This window comes from Mytilus galloprovincialis, chromosome 13, assembly GCF_965363235.1.
Source record: "Mytilus galloprovincialis chromosome 13, xbMytGall1.hap1.1, whole genome shotgun sequence".
In the NCBI taxonomy this organism is placed as follows: Eukaryota; Metazoa; Mollusca; class Bivalvia; order Mytilida; family Mytilidae; genus Mytilus; species Mytilus galloprovincialis.
The window spans coordinates 60,629,732-60,648,483 of NC_134850.1; the positions used below are offsets into that span (position 1 = coordinate 60,629,732).

At 33.8% G+C, this 18,752-nt stretch overlaps 2 protein-coding genes across 3 annotated transcripts in view; both read right to left on the minus strand.

Moving 5' to 3' along the window:
- The window catches only part of LOC143055895 (uncharacterized), a 47,754-nt gene extending 43,969 nt beyond the window's left edge, over window positions 1-3,785 (minus strand). The window contains exon 1 of one of the 2 annotated variants that reach the window (XM_076228940.1): window positions 3,489-3,785. In XM_076228940.1, the coding sequence (XP_076085055.1) occupies window positions 3,489-3,725 (237 nt within the window). In that variant the 5' untranslated portion in view covers window positions 3,726-3,785. The remainder of the gene's footprint in view (window positions 1-3,488) is intronic. The other variant, XM_076228939.1, reaches the window with a different exon arrangement.
- Window positions 3,786-7,174: 3,389 nt separating this feature from the next.
- On the minus strand, window positions 7,175-17,386 carry LOC143057465 (uncharacterized). Its single transcript, XM_076230774.1, has 3 exons — window positions 16,917-17,386; window positions 12,302-12,534; window positions 7,175-10,502 (listed from the first exon to the last, which is right to left on the minus strand). Exons 1-3 carry the CDS (start codon window positions 17,025-17,027, stop codon window positions 7,394-7,396), a joined length of 3,453 nt encoding a protein of 1,150 aa, XP_076086889.1. The 5' UTR covers window positions 17,028-17,386; the 3' UTR covers window positions 7,175-7,393.
- Between the last annotated feature and the right edge of the window lie 1,366 nt (window positions 17,387-18,752).

Genomic DNA, 18,752 nt, shown 5'->3' on the forward strand with positions numbered 1-18,752 from the left:
TCATGTCGATCTGTTTAGTCAAGATTACTCAAACTGAATTTTACAGCGTGTTTGTGTGGTCTGTTCTGGGATCAAAGTGATGCTGAGTTCACACGTAGTTCGAATTCGATTCGCATTAACTAATTCGAATTAGTTTAATTCGCATTCGAAACGTGTTACGTCCTAACGTCAATTCTAATTCGAATTACAATGCGCGTCAAATTCGCTTAACTGTCCAAACGATGTTAACTTTTAATTCGTTACACAAAAACGTATTTCTAATTTGAATTCGGTAATTCGAATTAGCCAATTCGAATCAATTCGAATTAAAAAAAGAAGAGTGTGTGAACGCAATAAGCGAATTCGATTCGCATTCGATTCGAATTCAATTCGAATTAAATGTCCGTGTGAACGAGGCATGAGAACAAACAAACATGAGTAACCTCGTCATTTTCTGTTTGTACAAGTCCACAGTCAGGAGAAAGTAATTAATTTGTTGTAATCTGTCATATCTGTTGTTTGTTTACTATTATGTCTTAACTTTTGCTCATTTTTGAAGGCGATCCAAAATTAAATCTTTGTCGTTTTTTACTTTGATGATAGTTGTCTTATTGGCAATCATACCACATCTCCGTATCTTATATAAAGCATACGCCAACAACACTAAGTTTTAAAAAAAAACTTTAAAAAACATAAAGATATGACTTAAGACAGCTAATGATGATCGTATGTATATAATATATCCCTTCTGTTAGATATAAAAGTTAACTAAACTCTTTGGTCAAGTTGTTGTCTCTTTGATATTCCCCATTTCCATTCTTTTGAGTGTAAAGGTGTAAAGGGGTTACCGTGTCACTATAAATAACTATGAATCTATATAAGATTTGTCTAAATTTGTACTCGCTTCGTCGGCTACGAAATATCCCAAGAGTGTTGAGGGGGCGTTATAAATATCAACATCAATCATTCAATCAATTAGTCAATTTTCAACGACTTTATACAAGAATGAACCTTGATACGGATTGAAAATATAGGACGTTGGTTCAACTTCTTCAAAAAAATATTCTCTGTATATCCAACTTTCTCTCATGCTCATAAACACAGTATATTTGTGAATTTTATACTTTAAAATTGACTTTACTGTTTAGTGCATTTTATTTTGCTATTACGAATATAGGGATGGGTATGATATCATAATACTACTTTATTTGTTTATTTGTAAGAGTTAGTGAAGGTGCATAGCATAGGAAGATCAAAGCAAGTTTGTAAATAGTTCATTCTAACTAAAGCATAATAACTATTATAATATTATATTACATAACAAAATAGCTTCAAAGATAAAAGTCTTTCATATGATGTCCAATATAAAGTTTGTAAAAATAAATTTAAAGGTATCTTTCTATCTTTATATTATTTATTATATTGAGTGTCTAGAAAATCAACCTAACATTGTTAGAGTAGACCTAGTTGTTAATGTTTGACCCGTAAACTACGTTTTGTTCTCACTCCTACAGCAACACCGACTAGTCATGCGCAAACACCATATCCTTTCCTGAAACTATAGCTGTAAACAAAATCGTTTCGGGAGGTGCTACCATCTCTATTTAACAAAGACGACTCAGTAATCACAATAACACAACGTATTTGTAAGTGTACATATATATTTTATATACTGAAGATTAAACACCTGAAAATCTGTGTCCTCTTTCTCCGAATTGAGAAATTCAAAATTTAGGAAGTAGAAATTACAAATGATTTTTTTATTACTGTAATTTGAATAACGAAATTAATGGGGTCGCGTTCCCCGACTCCATATCAATTAACGTATACGTTAATGTCTGTTGATTTATTTGGATCCTAGTATTATATAAAGAAGGTACGGGATAATAAACGTCACTGAGACAACTGAATGACATACAAAAAAAGACGTCTAAGTTAAGTTATTGACGGGACGGGTACGGCCATGAGAGTGAGTGAGTGGTTTAGTTAGCTATAAAACCAGGTTTAATCCGTCATTTTCTACATAAAAAGATGCCTGTACCAAGTCAGGAATATGACAGTTGTTGTCCATTCGTTTAATGTGTTTTAGATTTTGATTTTGCCATTTGATTAGGGACTTCCCGTTTTGAATTTTACTCGGAGTTAAGTATTTTTGTGATTTCACTTTTTAGATACAATATAAAAGTCCTATTAAGATCAGATTGATTTTATACAAATGAACATCTACAAACGGAGGGGTCCGGTGTTTTAGCTCCTATATCCGGTATGGTCTCGTCAAGACAAGACAAGACTGAGTGTATATGACTTGCGAAAAAAATAATACATATGACGCCGAAACCTTTATTCTGAACTACAAAGACTGGTACATAAAATAAAGTAGTTTGCTTTTAATGAAAAATCTTCATTGAATCACAAAGGCATTTTAAAGCTAATTGATGTAAATTTAAGTTAAAACCCACAGGCAACAGATCGAGTAGTAATTTATTTCAGTTATCTTGTCTTTTAATGCGACCAATGAAATTTACAACATAGACAATAGTTATAATAAAAATAAAACGAGGATTCTACCCAAATCATCAAGGTACTATAATATTATAGTTTCAAGTTCGTGCCATTGTATACCTTATATATATACATGTACATAAGATTTTAATATAGGATATACTATATAGGTGATAGTACACCCGTCAACCTTACATATGCTGTACTGGTAATAGATTATTATGTCGTACATGCACCCTGCTTTCAAGGGCGAACAAAGGACAAGTAGCGGGAATCATTTGTACGGTTTTGCACACACATATGTATATGCTAACTTAAAATGAAATTTATATAAATCTAACAAAATCAAAGGTGATAAGACATCTTACTTCATGTGCTATAGAGATAAATTTCCTCTAAGTTAAAAAAACAAACTATCTGTTCGCTTACTATACAAGAAAGGGTTCATAAACTCACCAAAGCCTGAAATGCACTGGTACTGAATAGTATGATATGGATTATATAATTAGGCATCTATATATAATCTAGAATCCTGTTAAACAAAGTTGACAAAAAAATTATCCTATAAATATGTTTAATTGCGTATTTACTGTCTGTATGCATGTCTAAGAAAGAACTGTTAGAGAGGGATATGAAAAAGAACCATTTTTGTAACGTCATTGTATTTGAGACACCAATAGAGCAAAACATACAATAAAGCGAAAAGTCTTCAAAATTTCAATTTACGGTCTAAAATATTATACTAGACGCATTTACTGGCGAAGTATAGTATACATTTTCCCGAATCTAGATAAATAATTATTTAAGATCTCACTTTGACAAATTAATTGAAAAAAAAATCATTAAGAAACAAAAAGAAACATTGGCAAGGCAGAACGAGAAGCTTTTTGCGTATTTGAGTATTCCCTTGTGAGTTCATTATCAACACAAGTAGTCGCCTAAGAGATGTCTATATATTGAAAAAAAAAATGGAAAATTATATTAAAGAAACAATAATTCAGACTTACTTCAAACCCACCACAATTATTACGATGGTCATTTTCATTGACTGGTTGTAAAGTAGAATTTGACCTCCATAACGAGGATCGTCCGGGAGGTTCTACCAGTCTCCCACCTCCACCTCTTGTATGTAATATTTCCGCGAAAGTCACTGTCAAAATAGTTAAAAACATATATACTGATGTCTGTACTGCACTATATTTTATAACGGGTTTCCGCAATAGTTTAAACGCCTTATCCGTCATTTTAAGTACTGGAAAAGTATAAGTAACTGGGATTGAAGGGGTAGTTTGTTATATAAATACCACAAGGTATGAATTTATTGAGCGTAAACGAAATACTCAGACCAAATCAATTATCCATAACCATCAGATAAACCGTAATCGTGTAATGTAAAATAACTTCAGCCAATGAAAATTCTTTGTTTCTTTTGTTCAAAAGGCTACATTATGCCGGAAGATTAATTTATGCATGACAGAACTTCGAACACAAAATCAAAGATTTACTGATAGTGATACATGTATTCGTAACTGTTACAATGACCTGTTTTTTATTACTTTCAATTTAAACTAAATTTTATTATCATATTTCGTTAATTCAACGGTTTTGCACATTTTTTTTTATCAATTTTAACGGTTATCATAGAGAGATGTGGCGTGATTGCCAATAAGACAACTATCTATGCCTGTATATTCACTGTTCAGTTTTACAATTTGCTTATAAATGTGTTACAAACATATCTAAAGTTTTGACTGAATAGCTAACCTTGTCATGTTCGACCCTTTAAGTTAGATAAACATGGTCCGAATGTGTAAATTAAAACTTTCTTCCTCAGGCAAAGTTGACCTTAGATAAACTTGACTATTATTTTTTGGTGTTTTTTGCCCCTTCAACTGTTTCTATTCTTTTCTCGAATTGGTTTTCCATAATTGAGCGTTCCTGATGAAGGTGATATTAGAAAAGTGCTTCGAACTAATGAAATAAATGAAATAATATTTTCATTTTTTTCCTGAAGTTTCTGGTACTAACACTGATTATGGGCGGGAGTGGTCTTATGTATACAGGTGGTAATGAAATGGAAATGTGTGTAGATCACTAGTTTAAGATATAAAACATTGATGGAAAAGTACTTATACATACCGTCATTGTGTTATTGTGTTATGGTAATTTTTTGGATTCTTGTCTATATCATTTTTTTAATATGCTTTGTCCATATGTCTTTTAGTGTTTCGCTGATACATATGACGTTGCTCTTTACTTATACATCCCGTCATTGTGTTATTGTACTAAAGTAACTTTGTGTATTCTTGTCTGTCGTTTTTCTAATATGCTTTGTCTATATGCCTTTTTATGTGACGTGGCTCTGTACTTATACATCCCGTCATTGTGTTATTGTGCTATGGTAAAGTTTTGTATTATTGTCTGTCATTTCCTAATATTCTTAGTCTTTATGCCTTGTAGTGTTTCTTTCATACACATGACTTGACTCTGTACTTATACATCCCGTCATTATGTTATTTTGCTATGTTAAAGTTTTGTATTCTTGTCAATGTGCTCATTCTTTATGGTTTTTGTGCTTCTTTGTTACATATTTGTTTGTTTTTATAGTGTTTAACAATATACCACAATGTTGATTTTTTTACCTATTTTTTCTGTCTGTTAGTTCAAACATATTTATTCATAGTGGATTGGGAAACAAGCTTTGCAACTTATATCAATCCTTTTCCACTTTGCGGGTGCGAGTGCTGTCTAGTAGCGGCATTAGCCTGCTTTTTTTCATAATCTACAAGGGTGCCTTTTACGTGCAAGAGATATTGCCCTCTCTTTTAACACGGCTCAGCCATTTATCGTCCCCTTCCAAAGGACTATCATTGTTTCATACTCGCAAATCGTGTCAAGGGAGATTCGAAAATTCAGTCCCTGAAACTTTCATCCCGGAAGGGGAATAGAACCAGAAACCTTTGTGTTAGTAGTCCGATGCACTTTTTGTTTATCTTTATTAGCACTCACCACTACACCACGGCTATCTATTTCTCTAATCTGTTCTGTTTTATTCATGCATCATTGTCGAAATAATGGCATGTTTTCGACTGGCATAGTGAGATGTTTAGCTTATAGGGCCAGGTTCGATCTATAATTTTCTACACAAGATAGTGCCTGTATCATGCAAATCAGAAGACGGGAGTGTGACAGTTGTTATCTATTCGTTTGATATGTTTGAGCTTTTGATTTTGCCATTTTCTTAGGGACTTTTCGTTTTGAATTTTCCTCGGAGTTCAGTATTTTTGTGATTTTACTTTTTACATGACGAATAGTTATGATAGTGGTAAATACTAAAATTAGCGTTTCACAAGCCTTTAAACTCACCTGGGGCTTCGTGATTTGCCTGTTAACTAAAGCCCCTTCTAAATAATATTTTGGTTTGTTGTTATGTTTTGCGGTTACATTTCTGGTCCATACAAAGGATTGATTGCGTGCTCGCAAACATAAATGCATGTGCCTACGCTAGTGGCTGTCGCTGTATGTCTTTTTATTTTTGTTTATTGTTTTATCACATTATTTTCACGCTTCTATTGTTTGATATTTTTCCATGTAGGGGCTTTAAAAGCTTATTTACTATGCAGAAAAGGTTTTGCTCATAGTCTTATTGGCTATCATGCCACATTTCCGTATTTTTATGTATTTCCGAGATTATTGAAAAAGTTCACGGACTCTGAAGAACGACGGACATCAAATGTTGGCAATGGCTTACACTAGCCCTATGAACATGGTGAAATTAAAATGAAGGCAGTTCTGTTTTATCATATTCTACATCACTTCTAGTTTTGTGGCGTCATAGTCTATATGAAAAGCCTTGGAAAGCACATACACCTGAAACATACTATTAAAAGACATGAAACGGGACTATATATTTTAGTCATATAAAAAGAAGATATGGTATGATTGCCAATGAGAAAACTCTCCACAAGAGATAAAAAGATACAGAAATTAACAAAAAGTAAAATCACAAAAATACTGAACTCAGTGGAAAATCAATTCGGAAAGTCCATAATTACATGGCAAAATCAAATACCAAAACGAATGGACAAGAACTGTCATATTCCTGACTTGGTACAGGCATTTTCAAATGTAGAAAATGGTGGATTGAACCTGGTTTAAAAGCTAGCTAAACCTCTCACTTGTATGACAGTCGCATCAAATTCCATTATATTGACAACGATGTGTGAACAAAACAAACAAAAACAATAGGCAAAAATGTCACAAACAGGGGTAAATAGTCTAATTCGGTAGGTCACGTTCGTGAAAAGGGAACGGGATTGTAGTTACGACATAAGGAACATATCCGATATTATCTGTGAAACGGATATTCCATAACGGTCAACCAACTCGTGATGGCGTCCGTAAAATTTACACAGTGATGATTTCAACTTCACCATTTGGAACTCTTGGTTTAAAAATGAAAATTCACACAATTTGGAAATTGAAATCATCTCTTTAGTCGTAGTTTTGTTTTCAACCGACCCTCATAGTCAATTTCTAGATATAACTGTAGGTCACCGTACGGCCTTCAACAATGAGTAAAGCCCATACCGTATAGTCAAATGTCTTCATTGTTTGATTTATCTTGCAAAACCTCAAAATAAGGCCATGTAAATCTTGTTTTTTCTAACATTGACGCTATTAAATTTGCATAATTATTTACACCTTTTTATTGATACTTCATAAACACAATTAACTTTTTGAGCATTTTGTAAACATATCATATCTCTTGGCGTTCTTTGGAACCAATTGCTTCTAAAGACCGATAATGTTTTTTCCTTTAGATTTAAAACCGTTCATTTGATAATAAAAATGTTTTTTTAATTGACTATACATGTCTTAGATAAGCAATACCCATGGTAATTAAGTAGCACTAATTGTCTTGATTGTCATTTTTCGACCCGCCATCATCATCTTTACTGACTGTTTCTGGATGAAGATTTTTCATGTGCCATTCGAGTACATGTTGCTGATGACAACGGTAGTCACATATTTCGCATTCATAAGTACACATGTCACTGTCATTGTGAAGCAGAAGATGAAATTTAAGATCTCGTTCCGATGTGAATTCCTCCTCACATCCGGGTTTTGAACAAGTGTATCGTTTAACACTGTAATGCTTTGTCTGAATGTGTTCTTTTAACGAAGCATGATTAAAAAACTTCTCGTTGCATCCTTCAAAAATACATCTCAGATGAAGTTTGTTTTCATGGCGTTTCTGTATATGGTTTTGTAATTTTGAGGGAGACGTGTAAATTTTTTGACAATTCTGATACGGACATGAATGATAACGTGTGGCGTGACACAATTGTTGGTGAAGTTTAAATTTTTGGTAATTAACAAATATCTTGTCACATTCTGTACAACTAAAGTCTTTGCCGGTTGAGTTTTGATGAACGTTTTGTTTGTGACTGGAAAGGGACGAAAATTCCAGGAATCGATCATTACACATTGGGCAAACAAGTGAAACAGAAGATGCGTCTGATGTGTCGTCTGTTTTACATTCATTGCATTTAAAAAGGTTATCGATACTTTCGTCTTTCTCGACATCGTCTCGTTGGACGTAAGACATTTTGACCGATTCGCACTTGTTACAACAGTATTTCATTTGGACATGTCTTTCACGATGCTCCTCTCGTTTTTCTACCGGAACTATTTCGTTACAAATCTTGCAGTGAAAAAGTTGTTGGAACATATCTTTGCCGTTTCCTTCATTTTCGTCGTCCGTTTGTTTATTTTCATCGTTAGTCGACGAACCATCTGTTGGAGTGGGTGACCCATTTACATCCATCTCAGTTCGTTGTTGTGGTACTGAAGCTACGTTGATTGGAGATATCTGAGGCGTAATGATATGCTGGCCCGCTGTCATGCCTGGACTATATACCTCTGGTGGTTGGACGGTACTTGCAACGACGCCTGGCGGAAAATGATGAATTGTAGCTGGCATAAAATTTTCTGGATGTAAGATGTTTTCGACCTGTCCTTCCATCATGCTAAATAATTTCTTTTTCGGAGGTCGGCCTCTTCGTTTCATTCCAGGTATCCACGGTGTTTTCTTCTTCTCCTTCTCTTGTTTGTTTACATTACGAAGTTTAAATGACGTACAGATGAAGTCATTCGCTGGGGTAGATTTTGATTTTAAAAGTTCAGTTGTACTTTGTCGTTTTCTAGGACGCACATTGACCAATGTTTTAGAGGACAGAATCATTTCTTGGTAGATAGCGCCACTCTGTACGTTTGCTATCGAAGTAGTTGTAGTCATGGATGTTTTAGATGCAAAGTTTTCCTTTACTGTGTTCGAGGCAAAGGTTTCCTTAACCTTTTGTTCCGCCATGTTGTATATGTCTGTCATTTCCTTAGAATTACCGTTCGTCATATTGTAAACTTGAGCTTGAACTGGAACATTGAGTGTCATGGCTTCCGGTGAGATCATATCAGTCGTGTTTGCTTCCTCTTTGTTTGTATTTTCCCGTTCATTACTTTGTCCTCTTTGTTCCACTGTATTTTCCACAACATTAGTAGCTGTCGTTGTGTTTACATTCGCACTGGTGTTGTTAGTTGCGTTGGCAACATTTCCGGTATTCATCATATTGTTGACGTTTAATACAATGGCCGGTTGTTGACATTGTGTATACTGTGGGAAAAAGTTTGTTACCGGAAAGTCGAAGCGTGGTACTTTACTTGTATCTGAAAGCATTCTAGCGAGTACTGGCACTTTCGGTGGTCTGCCTCTCTTTCGTGTTGGGCGTTCTAAATTCATAAACGAGGCATTTGGATAAACCATCATCATTGGTTGAGTATTGTGTGCTTCCGAGTATAATGGCATATTATTGGCCGGAACAAAGATGCCATTTTGTGATGAAGGGATACCTGGAACAGGCATCAACATAACTGGCTGTTGAAGCTGTGGGTTAACTGGTGTTTCAGATCCCTCCTCATCTACAGGTTCCATTTTTATTGACAATGGTGATAAACCAGATTCGTGTAGCTCTTCGATGTCAGGAGGTATGAAATTATCACAGGACTCAAGTTGTTTTTTGGCTTTATCAGGATTTTTTGCTCCCTGTGCTGGGTCGTTTTTTGGCGTACGAGTACGTCTACTCCAGGGTAGTTTAAGCACGCTGGTGTAAACACCATGATGGGATGTGTTTTCGGCAATCAGCTTCATCTGTCCCTTCTTAGAGTTATTTTTTCCACTTGCCTTGTGTAGTTTTGCAGTGATTCCGTGTGGATTTAAAGCCTGCATGGCCATATGAGCATCAGTTTGAGAAATAATTTCTTGCGAATACTTCATGTCTTCCATTTTATTTTCTCTTTCTTGTACGTCATCGTCATGCTTCGGAGAAATAATAACGCCATTTTCATCGCACAGGCTTGCCACCAGTGGGAAAGCAGAAGACACACTGCCATCGTCCATCATAGGTGTCGCTGTAACATACGGGTCTTGTGATTTTGACTTAAGCTGATCGTTGACGTATGAATATTCTACATTTGGTTCCGATATAACATTTCTTCCTGAACCTTCAGAACCAATGCTTTGAGCGTACAAACTCTGTCTTGAGTTTGGCCGGTTGCTCTCAGCAAAACTAGGAATTTCGCTGCTACTGTCAGATTCTTGTTCCCTAACCACTGTAGGAACCTTCATTGAATTGGTGTACCCATTTGAAAATGTACTTTCACCACTGTACGGCGGTTCGTAATTCTCGTCACTCCAATAGTAAGGTTCAGCAGAATATATCCTCGCAGGAGAGGGATTTCTCTGAACTTCAACTGCTTTACGCACTGGTATGTCAGTTGGAGTGGTCTCATATCTCCTTTGCTTCTTGACATCACTTCGAATTATTTCTCCAGGACTAACAGGTCGGTCTTCATCGTAATAGTTTATCAGCCCAGTTTTGTCCTTCTCTGAACTCTGAATGGAAACATCAAAGAGCTGACTAGTTAATCTTGATCCACTTGTATTCTTTTCACAACTGGAACTCCTAAAAAGGAAACAGAGGATTAGAGATTTTAATAGTTTGTCGCAAGATCTGGTCTCAGCAACATCTTTGGCAACTATTTTAAAACATGTGTAAAAAACTTAAAAGATATCAAATAGGAGCCTGTATATATGTAACATCACCATTTATATACTCGTCACAAGTACATTTGTAGGTTTTTGAGAACAACATTCGTACTAATACTAGATCATAACTAGATGATCATTTGAACATATACAATCTTTCTTTCAATATGTATCACAAGTACTGTCCAGTTATCTATGTTTAAAGCAACAGGCACTAATAAAATTACTAGTAATTACAATCGTTACACGATCTATTTAGATACATTTATAATTGTAGAGATAATCTCATGTCTCCTGATTTAAATATAAACTCAATATAGATACTAGGATTGGAGTTTTGTATTTGCGCCAGACGCGCGTTTCGTCAACTAAAATTGTATTTATTTCTACCTAAATGTTTGGCAATTACTCTGTTAATATATATGTAAATCTTATTTAGTGATATATTTTGTAGATCTTGTCGTGAGGATCATTCTATTCTGTATACATGGTATACCTTTCTATTAGGAAATTTCGAGATAAATGGCAAATTCATAAAAAATAAATGGGGAATGTGTCAAAAGCTGATGCCCCAGCGTGCATACAACATTATAAAGGGACATAACTCAAAAACGATAAAAGTGACGCTACTAAAATTCAGACTTGGTCCGAGACCACAACTGTCGTCCCTTGATTTTCGTTGTTCGTCCCTTGATTTTCGTTGTTCACAAATATAGTCCCTAGTGTTGACAGTGGGTTACTTGCCATTAATTTTTATACCCCTTCCAAATTTATTTCTCCAAGTTTAATGCCTCAAATTGCAAGTAGGGGGTGAAATTACACTGTAAAAAAATTTGGGTCCAGAATTTTAAAGGAAAATAGTGATTTGGTCCAGCTGAAAAAGGTTGAAAATTAGCACTTCGGAAGCTGTCAAAAGATTTCAAGACGCCCTAAACATAAAATTGTCCATATTTTGAGTTAGAGCCGATGAAGTTGTCTATAATTTTGATATAATTTGTCCCAAAAGTAGTACAACACACTGTAAAAGTTTCTTTGAGAAAGCGCAGGTGGGATTTTTTTTTATTTTCATTTATGTTCTAAAAGAAATGCACTACGAAATAATTGTGTTCTCGGACCACTTGATCTGTGTAAAGGATTCATCACGTTTAGCGGAGGCAAACTTTAGTTAGAGAACGGAAATGAAAAATCCAGTAATTTTTCCATTTATAAATGAGCATAACCCTTGAAGGGTAAAAGTGACGCCACAAAAATTCAAAGCATTGTGTAAAAGTTTCACAACACTATAACATTTGGTTTAGGCAAACTTTAGTTAGAGAACGGAAAGAAAAAATCAGCAATTTTTCCATTTGAAAAGGGGCATTAGTCAAGAATTGTAAAAGGGATGCCACCAAAATTCACACTTAATCTGTGTTTTGTGGTATTCATAACATTTGGTTGGGGAAAACTTAAGTTAGACAAGTTTTTTCATATACACTGTGGCCTGTTGAATCAGTCATTCGTTTGGTATCCGGCCTTTGTGTCTTCTGTGCCCAGTGTATATTCGGGGTTTGTGCCGAAGACCATTCGAGGCCTGTGATGGAGGTTGTTTCATTGGCAATATACCATGTCTTAATTCTATTCATGTCTCGCCTTCAGATTTTTCCCCATAGCGTAGGTACATGTATCTTCCGACTTTTTTAAAAACCTTATATAACATTTACAAAGCATTTTACTTACTGTGCATAATCATGGATAAGTTTTCTCATCAGACTAGTTGTATCCAAATTTGTAGCTTTTTTGAGGGCTTGGAATTCTCCAAGAAGATCGTTTGGGATTTCAAAGTTCTGGTCTTTCTCCTGTGTGGTGGACCGGGGATTAGAACCGTTCTGCTTGAGTGCATTTCGTCTTGTATCTGATTCGTTTCCACTACATGATTTGTAATCGGTATCATTTGAATCACTGTAAAAGATCTGTAAAAGAAGAAGAAAAACAATTAGGAATCAAACAAAAACATGACAAACAATTCTAACAATTCTAACAATTATATACATTTAAACATATGTTTTTCCATTATTATATTATATATTATTACTGAAATAAAAGATTTTTAAATCATAGATTTAAAACGTAAGTAGCAAATTAGAAATTCTTTGAATTTGCAGTTTTATCAAAGCTTTTAACATACAGGTTTAGATTATATCTAATTATTAAAAAAAATGGACCTTTTGCTTCTTTAAAGAAGCAAAGTTTATGCTTTTGATGAAATCGTTTATATTTTTAAATTCTAAATGTGTTGAAAATCATGCTTGAATAAGAGCTTAACATTATGTACATAATAATGTAATACTTTCTTTATACAAATTTTCTGCAGTAGGGGGAGTAATTTTCCTGTATAATTCAAGGTCACAGCTTACAGATTGTGTAATAAAATATTGATGTTCGCGACCAACATTTGACTGCGTGTACGTGGATGTTGAAAATAGTGGGTGGTAATTTAAAAAGACTAATACATAAAGTAGTGATATTGTGGAAGAAAATAGAGGTATAATACTAAACTATAACTTTCGGGTAACTGTCATTATCACAGTTTCAGTGTATAGTGTCATGGTTACACACAAAATTGTCCTTATATGCTTTGGCTTCATAAAATATCCATAACTATATTCAAGTCAGAAAAATTGTAAATTTTCAATCCAAGGTGCCAGTGTATACCATATAAAAATAAAGTAGGTGAAAATACATCTAACAGCAACAACTCAAACCCAAAAAGTGTGAGAAATCCTTATATTTGTGTTTACTATTTAAAATGACAACATTGACATCTAAACTATTTGCTTATTTTGCAGAATATACAGATTCATAATAACATGGTTTGATCTTCTATAAAAAAAATCTATGAATTAATGAGATCTGCCAACGAAGGTTACATTCCTTCAACTGCTACAAAGCTAATCTGTTTTTGTTTTTTTCTAATTATATGACAGGCAAGATCTGTCAATGGCTATGGGAAAGTCCAAGTACAAAAAAACATAGTAAGGTCTTTCCCACGTTTGGAATTCAAAAAACCCTAAAGATAAATCAGACACACTAGTCAGTTAACTAAAACTTTATTCACTTTATTAAACAAGTAAAACAGTTCTGATGTCTTATTCTTCCTTATCTTGTAGAAATAAATGAAATCAATGATGCAAAATATTGTGAATTTCAGTCCTGTTTGCACCTGTCCTAAGTCAGGAATCTGATGTACAGTAGTTGTCGTTTGTTTATGTAATATATACGTGTTTCTCGTTTCTCGTTTTGTTTATATAGATTAGACCGTTGGTTTTTCCCGTTTGAATGGTTTTACACTAGTAATTTTGGGGCCCTTTATAGCTTGTTGTTCTGTGTGAGCCAAGGCTCCGTGTTGAAGGCCGTACTTTAACCTATAATGGTTTACTTTTTAAATTGTTATTTGTATGGAGAGTTGTCTCATTGGCACTCACACCACATCTTCCTATATCTACTAACAGAGTTGTCTCATTGGCACTCACACCACATCTTCCTATATCTACTAACAGTCAACACCTGACACGACTTGTCATCCTATTAACACAGCTGCTGATTCTGATAATTGAAGAATCATAATTATACTCAGGATCATCAATATCGTATAATTAAAACTGCAATAAAATCAAATCACTTAGATTAGTGATTTATTTGTTCCAATTGTAAAGGCGGGCATAAAAGTTAGACTCCTTCTTCTTGCAACATTTCTGAACCAAATGTTACTTTAGTACTTCAAACGGTATTCAAGAAATCACTCCGCATACATGTGGCATAAGACTTCTTAAAATTGTTGATTTTGTATTGTATTGTGATGTCTCAGTGGATTGTTTTTGTTCTTTCTGCAGAGAAAAAGAAACCTTCGCGTATTTTAGTTGCATGAACCTTCAATCGACATTTGAATAAAGTTGAAAATCGTGAGGCTGAGCTTTGGTCAAATTTCTAAAATACTTCGTTTCTTTTTTACATTTGTCAGCCACATACTAACATCAGATTCAATGAACTAAAACTTAGTAGTAAAATTCGGCAAACTGATTTTGTAAATATAAAAATAAAGAGATCTGGTATTATTGCTATTATATTAGACAATTATAAGATGAAGTGAAAGTTAGCAATTATCCATATGACTTCATCAATGAGAACAATAAGTACCGTATATTCGGCTTTAAAACATGTAAAAGCAAGTTTACATTTCTCATTGTTACACTTTAACATTTCTGAAACCTTTCAAATGTTATCTTTATACTTCTTATATCGGACAGTTCTCATGGTAGATGCATTACCAAAACCTGTTTATTTTACATTGTAAGCTTGTTAATAAATCAAAAATATTTTTGTTTAAGTGTCCTTTCAAATTCTGTTTTATTTGCAAAATAGGAAATATAACACTTGTGCTGAATTGTTAGTTGTTCTTTTGGGGATAAGCGCCATGTCCTTTTAAAATTATCTCTAGAAACACTATACTGTAGTATGGAAATCGTTTTAGGCCCGTTGTCACAATCTACGTTTTCTTTGACAATGAAAACTTGGACAATTTTATAGAGTATTTTTGATATTGACACCTATCAAACAAAACATTGATATTAAAACTTTTGACGGACTTGCATGAAAAAGAATCTCATGCAACTTGTCTTGAAACCTGTGTGACCTCTGACAAGTATTAGTTAATTAAAGTCAAGGAATGATGCAACTTTTTTTTTAAATCAAAGGCACATAACAAAATTGGTAGGATGAAGTCGAGTAAGAGTAAAAGAAAATTGCTGTGAGAAAATGAATTGGCAGATGTTTTAATTTTATAAAGTAGCAGATTGAATGTCACTTTGTTATTCTAAAAAAATTCCTGGATCCGACCGGGTCCCCACTGTGGAGTTCTTAAAGTACTGGGGGTTGACAGTACTTGTGTTTGTTTTTTAAGTCAGTTTCCTGTCCCCTCTTTCTCATCCTTGTAAGATTTATAAGTATGCCTTCTTCGAAAGGAAATATACAGTGAAATGCAATGAAGTAATTCTTTGAGAAAAATATTAGAGCTACTTTTCTTATTGTTAGCATTGAACTGTCGTCTTTTCTTTACCAGTTTTTTTTTTATGAAAAACGTTGATAGACACAACAGATGACTTCGACCAAGTTTCCTTGTTTAGAGTTTTCTTTTCTCAACTTGTTGATTGGAAACTTGAGTGGTGGTATTGAAAGATGATATATGATAAGTATTATTTTACTTGTTCATTGCAAAATGTCGATCGTGCATATGATATGGAGGTAATGCCTCCATGGTTAAAAATAAAGTACTAGTATTAGCTGTGCCAATTTTATCTACACATTTACCATGTTTACTTTAACTTGATTAATATGTTTATCAATTGGTCAAATAAGACGTAATATTATTAAAATATCGTTCCCTTTTCTGAATAAAACATTTATATTTATTTAAAAAAAAAAAAAAAAATAATTACACTTATCTAAAATGCAAATAAAGTTTTTTTCCCTTGTATGAAATAGTTCTTTCTTAAAATATTTTTTCCAATCTCGTATTTTGTAAATTCTGCCAAAATGTTTGCCAGTCTACATTTAACGAGGTAATTTATGGATTTATATAGAGAAATGTGTGTATAAGTAGATACATATCATAGTTAGCATCAGTGTGGAACGTGTAGTATTATTTTCACTTGTTTAAGAATCTTAGCTGGATGTCTTCTTATCGTCTGTTCAAGCCAGGATGCATTTACCAAATATGGAAAGTCGAGCCTCAAGGGGGGAAATGATTACAGTTTAATCAAAAATGTTTATTATTAACATATGTTGCTGTCTTTGGATTAACTTAACTTTAAGTTGGGGTATTTTGGGGAATGAGGAAATAGGTCACTAGTTGTGTGTCGATGTTATAATAAAAAAATATTAATAATCAAACAATATATTAATAGTTCAAATAAATTTCATCGGAGGGTACGAATTATGATTTAAACTTTATCAATGAAAAGATAATGAAAATAATGATAAAAGTGGAATAATAGTTATAACGATAATTAAACAATTAATTGTCAATTAAAAAATACTTTAAAATAAATGTGAAGTTGGCATAAATCTGGTTCTTCTCACAGAATTATTTCGATCCGAAATCCCGATGTAGGTCATTATGAAATAACTTCCAAACAGAAGCATACAAACCACCGAAAAATCTTAATTATTCAATGCGATTAATGGTATGCACGTGAGGCGTTGCACGTGGTTATTATCACTACATTTATTAATTAATCAGGAGTATCAGAGTTATTAAAAGTTAAATAAGCAATATTATTTTAATTTCAAAACTTACTTCTTTCTTCTTTTCGTTTTCTTGTAATTTTGCTGCCAAAACTCGGTCAACTACTGAAGATATGCGTTTTTGTTTACACAATGGATGTGAACTTTTCCTTCTGTGTGCCATCTTTCGTCGATTTAGTCACTTTTTAAATTTTAATTCACAACTGATGTTATGGAATGTCACAAAGTTCTCAATTTTTCAGAAATACGCCATTTTTGAACCCGTGATTGAATAACTCCGCCTGTAACTGTACTGTTACTACAAATGTGTAGACTGTCGTAAACACAACACGGATCAGCTGGAATTCGTTGACCCCCTGCCTACAGCTGCCAAATTTGTTTTATCTAAAACGAATATTTTAAAGATGTTTGGATACCAGGGGTCCCTTATTTGGAGTATTAAATAATGAACGACGGATCGGTTTGCAGTGTAATGCGGTGACCTAATCAATCCTATCTTTGGTATGACTATGTTATAAACACACGCGCATTGTGTGTGCATTCTTATTCGCTGTCCCGTAAAAGGAAGGTAATATTTCTTACTTGTTTCTATGACAACCGAAAAGAAGATCGACTTCCCAATTTATAACTTCTAAGTCAGAGAAATTATCTTAACTGATTTTGTGTATTTTCTGGCGCCATACCAAAAACTCTCTTATGAAAGTTGTTTTTATTTTGACGGATATATTAGCATAGCTGAGAGAGGGTTTAAAAAATCAGTTAAAATTCCTTTATATGATTTCTTTCGTCGAATCTGAGAATTCTGTGATTACCAGAATATTTACATGTGTATATTTCTGTAAGAATTATATACAAACATTTTAAGATTCGATGTGGTATTTCAGTTTTGGATAAAACAAATTTCAAATTAATGACAAGTGCATTCTAACCAAATTTGTCACTAATTCAGATGACAACCCCAATTTAAAAAAAAATTAAAAAAAATAAAGATTTTCTTTTCAGTGATTTGTAAACATTTTAACTGGGTCATCGTTTTGTACATCTGTGTTAAGATGGATATAACTTTTGTTAAATGATGCCGATTATTAAAACAGTCATTTTCCTGGTACTTCAATCCGTACATTTTGCTAACATATTTTGAACTGTTTGTTTTTTCCTTATTCAAAACATTTTTTTTGTAGAACCAATTAAGGGCCTATATAGAGTGTGTGTGTTTACATGCGTGACAGACTCGTGACAGAACATCGATAAGGTGAATATATGCATGTGCATATGACTTGTAGTTGATAAAAGACAGAGAGGGGATTTAATTTTGATTTACTGAGATATTACTAAGGGACGACATCAAAAGATCGATGTAGGATAAAAAACTTAAAATCAAATAGTTTGGGGGTGGGGGGGGGGGTAAAATTCTGCAAGTTTTGTATATCTAAAATCGATTTTTACATATATCCCTATTGGTAAATCAATTTTTCCCAAATTAAGTTAAGATGGGGGTGGGGGGGGGGGGGGTAAGTGGAAAAACTATGTGAATTAAGTTTTTTATCCTACATTGAACTTTTGATGTCGTCCCTAAGCAGAAATAAAAAAGACTCGGAAGTAGTAGCATACATGTCCGGCGTCAATTAGCCGGCTGCAAGTCCTGCAACCCAACGACAAATATAACTACGACGTCAATATAGTCTTATCAATATACATGCGGCTATGCAATAAAGCAAGGTTAAAAATCGTCCCCATTCTACGAAGAAAAAAAAACACCTGTGAAATATATAGAAACTATAAAAATAAAAAGTCGGTCATCAACACCAAGTTTTCCAATTGATAACAAAAATCCATTCAGATGAGTAAGTTAAGTCCGGACAACTCGGCACGGACAAGGTAATGTGAG